Source organism: Plectrocnemia conspersa, unplaced genomic scaffold (genome assembly GCF_051122295.1).
Source record: "Plectrocnemia conspersa isolate PC_06_02 unplaced genomic scaffold, ASM5112229v1 ptg000006l, whole genome shotgun sequence".
Taxonomy (NCBI): domain Eukaryota; kingdom Metazoa; phylum Arthropoda; class Insecta; order Trichoptera; family Polycentropodidae; genus Plectrocnemia; species Plectrocnemia conspersa.
The window spans coordinates 19,204,112-19,217,948 of NW_028277170.1; the positions used below are offsets into that span (position 1 = coordinate 19,204,112).

The 13,837-nt window shown below is 31.7% G+C and overlaps 1 protein-coding gene across 1 annotated transcript; it reads right to left on the minus strand.

Moving 5' to 3' along the window:
- Nucleotides 1-3,606: 3,606 nt before the first annotated feature.
- Nucleotides 3,607-13,236, minus strand: parvin (beta-parvin). Its single transcript, XM_088188037.1, has 6 exons — nucleotides 13,040-13,236; nucleotides 12,041-12,130; nucleotides 4,993-5,455; nucleotides 4,812-4,926; nucleotides 4,414-4,675; nucleotides 3,607-4,347 (listed from the first exon to the last, which is right to left on the minus strand). The coding sequence occupies exons 1-6, from the start codon at nucleotides 13,155-13,157 to the stop codon at nucleotides 4,271-4,273; spliced, it is 1,125 nt and encodes a 374-aa protein (XP_088044163.1). The 5' UTR covers nucleotides 13,158-13,236; the 3' UTR covers nucleotides 3,607-4,270.
- Between the last annotated feature and the right edge of the window lie 601 nt (nucleotides 13,237-13,837).

The window sequence follows — 13,837 nt, forward strand, 5'->3', positions numbered from 1 at the left end:
TAATTATTTTTATTAAAACACTTTTATTGCATATAAAAAAAATACTTTTAAAAATACTAGAGCCAAATCTTTATTCTTTTGGAATAATAAATCTAGAACAACATCTAAACTGTTTGTCCTAGCTCGTCGTTGCTTTTCTTCGCGCCATACCTCACGACTTTGTTACCTTTGTGCCGCCAGCATTTAATAATTTTTATTATTTTTTTTTTATAGGTACTTATTTATTTTTACTCATATTAAAAGTAACATTAATTAAATTTGCGTTAAAAATGTTTATGTAAATATTATAGAATAAAACATATGTAAATACTGCATAATCATTTTAGTCCCAAATTTGCCTAACATACACAAATTCTTTTTTTGAAAAAATCATTGATTTATAATTTTTAAATAAATTATGTTTAATGTGTTTAAAAATTTATATTTCGGCCCTCTGGGACTCAAAGGGATAATATTATTTTACTTTGATATTCTACAATGAGAACTATTTTATTTTCCGCTTCTGCTTTCAAGCAATATAGTTGTGGGGGTACTTCTTCAAGATCGCTTACTAAATCACCGTAACCACGGTAATTATAAGGATGAACGTGACAAAAGAGTGTAACAGAATGGACTATACAATAGCCCTCGTTATGTCCAGATGAGAAAAGGGTAATAAAAGAGGCCAGATGGGACACAGGAAGAGACGGCCTGAGACGTGCAGACTCCCAGAGACGATCAAGGCAGAGAGGAACAGACATCGACTACACCGTCACTGCCACAACTACATCCTCATAGGACCATCTACTGGATATCATCCCTCCGCCAGCTTCTCCACTAGCGTTCGGAGAAAAACAATATTCGCCCACCATAGTATGTTGCAATATATTTATTTATTTATTAAAATTATAACCATCGTGACCTGACAGGCAAACCTAATGCGTCACGATAGTCAAAAGTACTAATACATCATAATACATACAAATATAAACAAGACAAAACAACAGACACAAATCACCTCAACAGGTGTGCATTGTCCCATACGAACTGAACCAAAACTTCATATGTGCAAGAGAAAATGTCAATATTACTATGGACAGAATTGAGCAGATATATAGCCTTGGCCAGAGAAGAGTTGGCAAGTGCTCCAGTTCTACACTTAACAGGCAAGAATAGTGGACGCGACCGAGAACTATAACCACCTTCAGGAGCCCACATTTGAAGCTGCTCGAGCACTGAAGGATTGTCTACGATGCCCTTCAGCAATTTCCAGAAGTGTTTAATTACATAAACACTTCTGCGAGTCGACAAAGAAACGTATCCTAGGGCTTCCAAAATAAAAGCACTGGGAAACAAGAACGGATAATACCCGTATTCCTTCAAGTATAAATATCGAAGAAATTTACGTTGTACTTTTTCCAGCTTCAATTCATTACATTGATTCATTACGCCTGGGATCCAAATGATGGAGCTAGTTTCTAGTATGCTGCGGACTAGAGTATCATAAAGAGTGCGCAATACTAAAGTATTCCTGAAGTAACGCGCATTTCTCAAGATAAAACCGAGCATTTTTAAGGATTTGCTATGAGTCTCTGCAATGAGCTGGCTAAATTTCCAACGTTCTTCGAAAGTCACTCCTAAATCCTTAGTTGAAGAAAACCTTTCCAGAAAATATCCGCCTAGACGGTATGAATATTTTGCCTGCGTTAATGACCTTGAAAATGAAATTGTGTGAAATTTCTTTACACTGAAAGGCAATTGGTTATAGCAAGCCCATTTCCATATAGAGTTGAGATCCTCCTGTAGCTCGAGGGAATCAGAAATCGAATGCATTTTCTTGTAAATTTTCAAGTCATCTGCATATAATAAAAAATCTGAATGCTCTATTGCTGTTTCTATGTCATTAATGAACAATAAAAACAACAATGGACCCAAATTGGATCCTTGAGGTACTCCAGTAGGGGTCTTATATCGTTCTGAAAAGGAGTTATTATACTTGACGAATTGATATCTATTGGTCAAGTAATTTGAGAATAGATTTATGAGATCTTCAGAAAACCCGAAATTAGATAACTTTTTTACAAGTAAAGCATGGTTAACTTTATCAAATGCTTTTTCAAAATCTGTGTATACGACGTCCACTTGTACACCAGAGTCCAATGATTTTGAAACATAGTTAGACAAAACCATTAGATTAGTGACAGTGGATCGAGATTTACGGAAACCATGTTGTTGGTCGAGAAGCATACACCTGCAATGATTAAAAATGTATTTATGCAAAACAATTTCAAATAATTTTGCAGGTGATGAGATCAAAGAAATTGGCCTGTAATTGTCAATCTGAGATTTGGGACCCTTTTTATGAATCGGAGTGACTTTTGAACATTTTCACAATTCTGGAAAACAAGAGGATCTCAAAATTAAATTAAATATAAATTTTAGAGGCTGTAAAATACCAGACTTGCATCCTTTCAGAATGTAGTCTGGAATAAAATCTGGTCCCGAGGTAAAAATGGACTTTAGTCTGCTAAATCCATTTTCCATATCAACCAAACTAAAGGTTTTGATTGATAACAAAGATGACCATGAACGATGAGTCTCATCGTAATTAGAATTAAACTCTAAATGTGACCCATCATTATGGTATACGGTTTGAAAATACCTAGCAAATCCATCTGATGTAATGTTTTACTGCAATATGTATAACATTTCATCAACGTCTTACTGGTTGCGAATAGGGATTCCAATCCCAATCCCCCAAAATTTTGATCCCGGGATTTCGGTATTGCAATTAGTCGATCCCGGGACCGGTCCCGGGATAATTTTCATGTTATTTTATCGATAAAAGTAATTTAAAATGAATAATACAATATATTTTTACATCTGTTTTTTATAACGTACAATGTATAAAGTACGTATAATTTTAGTCTTGGACTTAAAATAGAAAATAATATAATAAAAATAAAAAAGGGAAGGTCTTATATATTTATTTGAGAAGAAAAAAATGAACTTTTGACAATGTATGTACATACTATGTACATTCATAGACACAATTAATTGAAAACATTATTTTGAATAAAACTCACGAAGTAACATCAAAGCATCAAGTGTTTTATCATTTAGCCTTGATCTGATTTTGGTTCCTAAGCAGCCTGCTGCTGAAAAAGCACGTTCAGACTCACAGCCTCAAAGATTCACAGATGACACGTGCAACTCGCGCAAGTTTATACACGAAATATAACGATGTTGTCAATAATAATTCGATTGTGCTTGATAAATCAACCAATCCGAAAAATTCGGGATTATGTTTTATAATCCCGGGACTCATCGGGTATTGAAAATCGTCCGGGATCCCGGGATTGGAATCCCTAGTTGCGAAGTCTTTCCCCTGAGGGATAAACACCCGAGTCATCGTCGTTTTCATCTAAACCATGGAGACATTTTCAATAAATAAGATGTATGGATTGAAAAAAATAATTTCAATACTACCAGTATTTTATTTTGTAATACCGGTAGTACTGAAGGACAATTTTTGTTCCAATATCGGTATTGCAATCCGTTGTAATGCATTGAGCTAATGACTGTAATAGTAGATACATTTACAACATAAAATAAAAAAATAAGATATTTTGTTAATATTTTATTAGAATTCATATCAAATATACATATGTTATATTATAACTAAACAAATAAATCTTCTTAATACAATGACATAACAAAAATAATATATACATGTTCATGGCACAATATACAAAAATAATGAAATATATTCTTTGTAAATATAATACATAAAAAAAACAATAAATATTAATTTTTGTATGTCTTGTACTTATTTAAAAATATAAAAAAATAAGTTATATTTTGAGTTATCGGTTGCATTTATATTAAACATAAATATATTTATGATTTAATTTAATTTTAATAAATATTATTTGATATTCTTGCAATGTTAAAAAGTCAAATTATTGCACTGTTAATCTTGACAAATTATTTATTGCGCGCATTTTTATAAATTTAAAAGTATGAGTACGTAATACCTATTTTTTGTTACATCAAACAATTAACTATAACATTTAAGGCAAAAATGGTAATTTTTAACAGTAATAAAATATTTATATAGAATAAAAACTTTAAAGTATGTATATGCAGTCAAAATATTTAAGACACTAATAAGGCACGCACAATTTTTGTGACTTTAGTTTAAATTAGTAAAAAAAACACATGCATTATTAAAATTGTTATAATCGATTTATATAGTAGAGATTCGTATGAGTTTTTAATAGTGGTTGTATTATTCCATATCTTTGTAGTGAACAAAGAGATTGTAGAGCACCCTGAGAGTTGATTTCAGATCTTCGTTGACGACATCTGTAAATTAATATTAATTAATTTAATAATAACATTAAGAACATTCATCATCATTACAATTATAACCTTCAGGTCTCGCTTTCGGTCTCGGTAGTTTAACATCCTCCATTAGTCTGAAGGCGAACGCCACGTTGTGCACCTTCTGCTCGTAGTCTTTAGGAGTCAAGTGAAAATCATACAATGGCACGAAAAAACCTTCCAATAAACCCATCAAAAGGCACAAGTAAACGCCATCGTGGAACTGCTTGAAGTCATCTGTTTCAGATTCATTATATATCACTTCAAGGTTCAACTTTCCGAGGTGTTTGTTCACAAACAGTACAAGTGGCTGTGAAAGAAAAGAAGTATATATTAATTCAATGAATAGAGACGTACATAACATTAAATAACACGCGCGCAAAAGTATTTACAAAACATAAACTATGCAAATTCATGTTGTTGGCATCTTGCAAAAACTAACTTACCTTCTTTACCGACTGAATCTCTTTGGGGGCATGATCAAAGAGCGAGTCGAATGCGTCGCGTTCAGTTCTCATTCCAACATCATCATATGTCGACGTAATATTCTCTTGATTCACTCTAAAATAAATTTATTATTAATATCTACAGGAAACAACTACAATTTAACGAAAAATATTGTAATACCTGTGCTTCAGCGTATTTCCAGTAGTCTTCCTGACGATATCGACCGAGACGGTGACGTTTTCCGGAAGACGAATGGGCGCTCTGAAGAAACGCGCCAAAGCCACCAACAAATGCAAAATGGCGACTGTGTTCCTTGAATGAATGGAATCAACGCTCCACTTTTGCGAATGTCTTATCGGCAGATTCATCGATTTGTTTGCGGCCTGTAGTACGACAGCCAGCTTTTGCTTTTGTCCCTCCTCGGACTGCGTCACTTCGGGGACGTCCAACTTCATACCCGTGAGCTTTTCGAGCAGCTTCTGCAGCACCTGGCCATCATAGAGGTCTTCGTTTATATCCTTGACGATAATGCGCTGTTGTGCGAGCTCGTCGTTCATCCAATCAATCAAAATTTGTATCAGCTCTCGGAGCTTAGGATCTCCCATTGATTTTGGGTGTATGATCGAACGTTCTTCATTATCATCTACAATAGTTCATATATATATATAAGATCAGGAATATAATAATCACATTTATCATAGTGGAAAAAGTTAGTAAAAGCTGACGATATGTATGTTCAAATTTAAAAATGAAATATTAAACTATACCTGTTAGTGATAGGTTGATTATTTCGATAAGTTAATGTGAGGTTTGTTTTATAAGAAGATTTTTCTTCAGCTCCAAGAGATGCTATTTACACAGGGCCATAGGAAACCATTAGCAAATGGACATTTGCCAAGGGCGCTCGAAATGTAAAGTAAAACTTTCTTATGACGAACGATACAATATAAACAATCCATTTATTAACCCATCCGTACGGTGGTAGAAAAATTAAAGTATGATTTGTGTTCAATGAGCTCACGCACTTCCTGAGTATTGTATTTTTTGTTTATAAAATATATTTTATTTTTTCATATTTTTTAAAAAAAAATGGTATAATAGTTGCATTTTTTGTATATTAACAACATTCATATTAAAACTATTTTTTTATCTCAAAAATTGTTTTGTAATATAAATTCAATTTTTACCCATTCGGGTTACCTGTCGTCACTCTTCGTGTCGTAATGATTAGTTAAAAAATCCAAAATATTGACTAGATTATGAAGCTTATCATGAATAACTATTTTTATACTTATAATTTGATAAAGAATTCATCAATATCTTGCCTTGTAATGCTCGGAGTAGTTGAGCGACCCCATCGGATGACGTTTTTCATTTCGAAATACCGTGACGTACGAGTTAAGGGTTTCGTTCAAAGCTTAGACTTTAGTAGGTACCCATTCATGCAGATAATTTTTTTAACTGTAGATTTTGTTAACATTAAAAGAAGCGGAAATCTCACGATAGTGATTTCATCAAAGTCTACCTAATTTTTATGACGGTTTTAGTCCAGTCAAATAAGGCGAAATAAAGGCTAAATCTCGGAATGAAAGATAACAAGCTGAAATTTTGCTCAGACCTTCGTTTTGATGTTCTAAGGACAGAGTGAAAAGTCTCATAAAATATCGTGTCTGCTAATCAAGATATCAACGGTCAAAGGTCACAAAATTTGTTTTTTTGCAAATACCTCGCGTTTTATGTGTCGCACGTCATTAGATGCTTTACAAAACTTGTAAAACATAAAATTTTTTACAAGTTTGGTTATAATATTTGTTTTGTATCATTAACCGTTTTTGAGATATAGCGCGAAGAGTGGGAGGCGTACATCCGTTTATAGAATCCAGCGAGTATTTCTACCTGCTTAACTTGGTATAAGCTTTGAAAAAGTAAACAATCGTGAAAAAAGTGGTCTCGGCAAGTCGTTTGAACCGTAATTTTATTACTTTCTTCATTATATTATTAGGAATTAAGAGTGAAATATTGCTCGACAAGAAATTTGTTGAGAGATGTCCTTACGGAGTATGTACCAGATGATAAGAATATCATTTCCAAATTAAGAGAAAAATATTTAACAGATATTATAATTACAACGAAGATTGGATCATTCCCTATTTTTTCTTTTCGCGATGCTCAAGCTTAAATTTTATCCATAGCTTGGTATGAAAATAAAAAAGGCACTTCGGAAGAAGAACACTTGCGCGTAGTGGAAGCTGCTGCGGCGATTATTAGAGAAGATATTCGATCTTCTGTTGTTGAAACCAAGTCCTATCCGCCCCCGAGTAAAATATTAATGAAGAAATTCCGAAAACTTTATTACATTTTCTGCAAGAAGTTATTATAAAGAACAGAAAAGGAAAGACGGGGCATTTTAAAACGAAATACACAGCTATAAGTCATGCTATAATGACTTCCATACGAAAACGGTCCTTTTCTTCGCAGTTATTAATAGGCCTATCTGTATTTCTTCATAGAAGAAATACAGATAGGCCAAACATTTGTTTTTTTCGCTTCATATAGTGATACTCTAAAATGTTAAATTTCAGCTGTTTATCACCCACAGCCTCGTAATCCACCATCAGAGTCAAGTGCCTTAGTACAGTATGCAACGGATAATGCAGAAAAATATTTATATTCTTGATGGCTATAATACTGTTCATATAATGGGAATGATAAAAATAATAACTCCAAAATCTGAAGTTATATCCGATGACCGCATAAAGAAATTTACAACAAAACCAAGTGCAAAGGAGCTAGCAGCACTATCACATATACCCCTTCTAGTGTATGAAAATCATGTCGTATCCGGATTGAGCAAGAGATTCAAGTTCAAAATTTTAATGATGTAGAAGAACTAACCGAACAAATATTTAATGTAGTTGATTTGTTGTGGATGTACGGAAAGTGGAAAAATATCTCACCGTTGCCAGGGTGGAATGAATTTATTGAACAACTTATAAAAAACAATGGGAACTTTGTAACTTCTCGGATTCTGTTTCTTACTTTTATTCATCATCCTGCGAGTAATATGGACACAATTTACACCACATTACAGTGTGTTATAAACACTACCAAGAAACATGAACAAATAACATGCTTAATAACTTTTGATCAGCCGTTGTACATAAAAGCACGTGAAATCGTAGCAGCTTCAGATGCTAGCTCAGACTTTTCCAGAGTAGTTGTGAAACTAGGAGGCTTTCATATGCTTGTCTTTTATTGGATACATAGGGTATATAATGAATGGAAGCGGAATCAAGGAAGCTCTCAGTACAGTTTATGCTTCGAATTCTGTCGACAAAATGTTGGATGGTCACGCTTTTGCAAGAAGTATCAGAGGCCATACGCTATTACTTTTTGCATTATCGATGATGATTTTTGAAGATATGGAGATTGAAAGTGTTAATGCTTTAGATGGGTTCATTCAGCAGATAACAATTTGCGATGTTTCCTATGAAACTGTGGAAGAATGTGCAGGTAACTCTAGCTCCGTAGTTTACATAGCGTTATCCTATAAACGGATGCGCGCTTCCCACTCCCCGCGCTATATCTCGAAAACCATTAAACATACGAAGAAATAAATTATAACAAACTTGTAGAAAATTTTATTTTCTATAAGTTTTGTTAAGCATCTAATGACATGCGACACAAAGGAGGCGAGGTATTTGCAAGAAAACGATTTTTATGACCTTTGACCTTTAATATCTTGATTAGCAGACACGATATCTTATGAGACTTTTTACCCTATCTTTAGAACGCCAAAACAAAGGTCTGTGCAAAATTTCAGCTTGTTATCTTTCATTCCGAGTGGACTATTTGTAAGTTGCCGATTCTAATGAATTTATTTCGGCAAGTTTTTTGCAATTTTAAGCTAAAACAGATGTGTGAAAATAACTTATTTCAAACATATACATTGCATTTTTGGAGCACTACAAAATTTGTACCAGGATCTGCCATCTTGTCATCTCGTGAAAATAAAAATAAATTAAAGCAGTAAATTGAAATCTCTACAAATAAAATAGAGTATATAAAATAAATTAATTCAATAGGCATTTATGATATATATGCACCTTAAATATATATCATAATAATAAAATATATATCATAATGATGATATCTTCTGATGTTAATGCATTTGGAGAAAAACAAATCGAAAATGCTTCTAGACCCAGTTCCGAAATTCTTGTTGATTACCCTAAAGAAAATTAATTACAAGATGTCTATGTTATTTTTGAAAACTTTGAAGATAGTGAGAGATATGAAGTGGAAATATAAACTATGTCAAGCAAAAAAAATTCACAATTGAACATGGAATATTAGCTCTAAAAGATTTAAATCCTATTTAGTAAGTCACGGTCGAGAGCATGCAGTTCTGGAATTATATGCAATTACTAGTGGTCAGTGTTGCAATAATAAGTGAGATCATAAAAATATGGTTTTTCAGAAGGTAGAAAGAAAGTGATTATTTTATTTACATCTTCTAAAACCAAGAAATTATTTAGTAATTTGTATGGTTATAAAAACTGGAAACATTTGAACCCAAATGTTATTGTTCATGAGAATTTAATGGAACATATAAATAAAAGACTTGAAAAAGATGGTTTAATTCATGATTTTTTTCAAATCGCATTAAATAACGGGATAAAAAAAAATGGAGACATATTAAAATGCATTTTATTTATCGTTAAAAATTATTTGGCATTATATGGGATCATATAATTGTCAAATAAATTTGTAAGCGAATTTGATATCATCTTGACAAGTGTGTTAAATTCCCATTTTTAAAACCTTTACAACTATTTATCATAGTATATTTAAAATGAACTTATAAATGTATTGGTAGGCAGGGAAATAATGAAAGAAATTCAGCAGACAAAATATTACAGTATAATTTTAGATAGCATTTCAGATATTTCACATAAAGATCAACTAACAGAAATTATACGATATGTTAAATATTCCAATACGATAAAAGAAAAATTCATAGATTTTATAAACATGACATAAAAATCTGGAGAAGAAACTTATCGAAGATGGGTTACTAATCGAAAATATTCGTGACTACGGAAGAAATATGTCTGGAAAATATAAAGGTGTATAAGGTTTAATAAAAAATAACTCGCTTGCAAAATATTTCCCATGTTGTTCGCACAGTATAAATCATGTGGGTGTTTTATGCAGCATCTGTAAATGTTGACGTTACAAATTTTCAATACTTTTAAATTTTTTTTCTTTATCTACTAGATGAAAAAAATATCATGTTATTAAAATGTCTCAAAACGCATCCGATACGCTCTAAAACTAATGTAGTAATAACAGTTTTTGAACAATTTGAGGATATTGTTTCAGTCTTGAGAAATATAAAAGACGACGATTCTTTCATTGACCCTCAATCGCTTGTTAAATCGCTGTACCGTCACATGAAAAATCATAAGTTTCCCTAATTTTTGAACCTCTGGAATCTGGTACTAAATAAATTGAATAATATCAGAACAGAGATCAAGATGTTTATAGATCGTTGAAATTAATAAAAACTCTTACCGATCAATTTAAAAGATTTATGAAAAAATAATATAGATCAAATTTTCATCAAGTTCTCCATGATAAAACATTAACAACAAACTAGATAAAAGAAAATGACATGAACTTGCCAATGATGAATCGCCGTGTTTAAATTTTATTAAAATGTAATGTTACAGATGCTGTAATAATACAACTGAAAAAATGCTTTCAATGCATTAGACAGATTGCAGAAGTTCATTTTTTAACTGGGAAAGGCTTAATTTCATCACCGATAAAGAAAAAGAAGAAAAAATAATTCTATTGTCGGTGACATACCTAAAAATTGACAAAATAAAGGCTGATTTACACAATGCCAGTCGGCGCGCCAGTCGAGGTTGCCAGTCACTGGATGCCAGCAACTAGCACCATGTAAACGCTTAAAGCCAGTGCGCCGCTGGCATGCCAGCAACTGTCAGCGCCAGCAGAATAAATATTTTTGTTTTGCTAGCACTCCAGCTCCCCCTTCTACCATACTACCGTACTGGAGCAAGGTAAGTAGCGCTTTTTCGCATCAATAATTCTATCACTTGCTGGCACTATGTAAACGGTAAGGCCCCAGTGGACTGGAATGCCAGACAACAGTGACCCACCAGTCAATTTCCAGCTGGCATGCCAGCAACTGGCAGTGTGTAAATCAGCCCTTAGTTTATAAATGAACAAATAAACAATTAATTAGAAAACAAAAATCCGAGATTGAATATTCCAAATTCAAGTATAAATAGTTAAACTACTATTGTGAATAAATGTTTTGTTGTAAATTTGTTTTCCATTTTTATTGTTTTAAAAAATACTTTATTACAATAAATAAAATTAATTCTTTAATTATATTTTTGCCATTTAACCAGGGCTGCAGAGTCGGAGTATTTTAAGCGAAGTCGAAGTCTTAAAAAATCGACCGACTCAGATTCCTTTTTAACCCTTTTCTGTGCCATGCGTTTTAAGTCGGTAATATGAAGTAAACAAAAGTTATTATGCACTTAATCAAATACCCAACAACAGCCGACCGGCGTAGTCACACGTAGACACATACAATGGCACGGCACTAATCCTAAGAAATATTATTATAATTATTTCTTGTTCTTTCTTCTTTGATGTTATTTACATGAAAATAAATAAATAAAATAAATTTAATATTTTAAGATTATCTTATCGAAATTTTTAAATTTGGAATCGGGAAAAATTTCCAACGACTCCACAGCCCCGCATTTAATTAAAAAATAAGACATAAATGGGCGCCATATTTGATATTTGCCAAGGGCGCCAAAATCATTGCTACGGCTCTGCATTTACACAATAAAAAATACCTCATACTATATATTTAAAAATGGGATTAAAACCGATAAAAATAAAATAAAAAACGAGACATTAATTTATAAGAGCAATATCAACTTCACATCTAGCGATTATCTCACAACAATTGTTTCTTAGAAAATTCAGAAAGCTAATTCAAGTTTGCGTGATTATCATAATGGCTTTAAAACTAACATTACAGAACTATAACATGAAGAATAAATACTTATATGTAAGCAATAGCTTTGATTGAAAAGTCCTGCTTGCATATTATATTCTCTATATGAAAAGTATTTCGCTACAAGTAAATTTCATATTCTAATACTTTCATAATACTCACTTAGCTCGTACTCTTCGGGTGGAATATCAGGCACAATAGGACTTCCTGGCGAATCTATCGCTTGCTTTCCTTCAGCTTGCACTTCTTGTACTAAAATAAAACAATTTATTGAAGATTAATAATCATATAACTATAATGAGGGATTCAATGTAAAATTCCTGGTGAATAATCGTCTCACTAAAAAATTGAGTCGTTATATTTAAAGTGGTAAATCCATTTATTCATACATTAAGTTACATAAGGGCTTGCGTTTGAATCAATCTAAAAATATTGGCAAACATAAAATCAATTCAGGTAATGGTTTTAAAACTATAAGCTTGTTATATTTTATTGTGTTATAATAATCATTAAAAATGTTTTTTTAGCCACAAATTAACTTATACCACTTTCAACTATAACAAATTATAAAAAATATAAATAGCATTAATAATTTATATTTTAATTGAACTTGGCTTTCTGAAATGTATTTTTTTAATGCAAAAAATAATAAAAACATATAAATAAACAAATAATCGAGTTCATTAAGAAATAAGTAAATATTACAAGTAAATTACTTTGTTAAGATGACTAATAATAACAAACTTATTCATATTTCAATTATTATTATAGTGAAGAAATTATGGTGAATAGGACTTGTGTAAGGCAATAAACTCGTCAATTATGATCATTACGAATAGACTTATTCCACTTTCAACAAAAACATCCATACAATAACATTTAACAGGATATATAAATATAAAAATAGAGTATTATTATCTGACTAAAACTATCATTAACTCATTTTTTTTTTCAAAAATGGACATATACCACTATCAAAGTCATTTATATATTCTACTTCACGTATTATATAGTTTATCATTTTATAAAATCTCTTTGATTCTCCACTCTGAATAGATACATAAATTATAAGTGCTTATCATCGTGAGGGCGTACGCTTGTCGCCAGATGCTTTCCTAATATGGTAAAGGAGGAAGTTGACGTAATCGTCGGGCGTTGTACCTTCCTTTATGCGCTTCTTCCTGCCCAGTGTGCCGATCTTGTCCCAGAATGACTCTTCCTTATCTTCTTTTTTGGCCGAGACGGGCGTTTTGGGTGATTTAGGCCGAGGAGAAGCCATCGCAACGTAAATAATTAAAGTAGACGGGCGCGGCTCATACACAGTATACCTTTCTTAATCACTCTTCGAGGTCATAACACAATATTTTTCGCCCGTGGAATATTTATTTTAAACGAATCAACAAATATACAAACTTCAGATTTACCATACACAAAAAATAGATTAATTAAAAAATAATATCAAGTCTTGAAATATAGTCGATATATTACTGATAAACTGATATTACGTTTAATACTTACCGGTTTAAGCATTGTTATCAGAATTTTAGAACGCGTGAAGTAGGTGTATATATATATGTTAGTAAATAAAAGTATTCGTCTCTATATGCATATGAAAACACAGTGATAAATTTAGCTTTATGCAAATATTTTTTAATAAGCAAATAAAAATATATGTTACAAATGATAGGTTTGGAAAATAATTAATATTGTATTATATTTTAATGATTTATTGACAATATATATTTTTAATTTATTACATTACAGATAATGACTTCCGATATTTATTAATAACATTTAAAATTATGCATTGTTTAGCATACGTGATTCTAAGTTAAACTTCAGAATACAAGTTTATATTACTAATGAAATGTGCAAAATATTGTTTCTAAGATTCCTTCGAACAATATTTTACATACAAATAAAAAAAATTGTATAAAAAAAATATTTTTTCAAAATTAG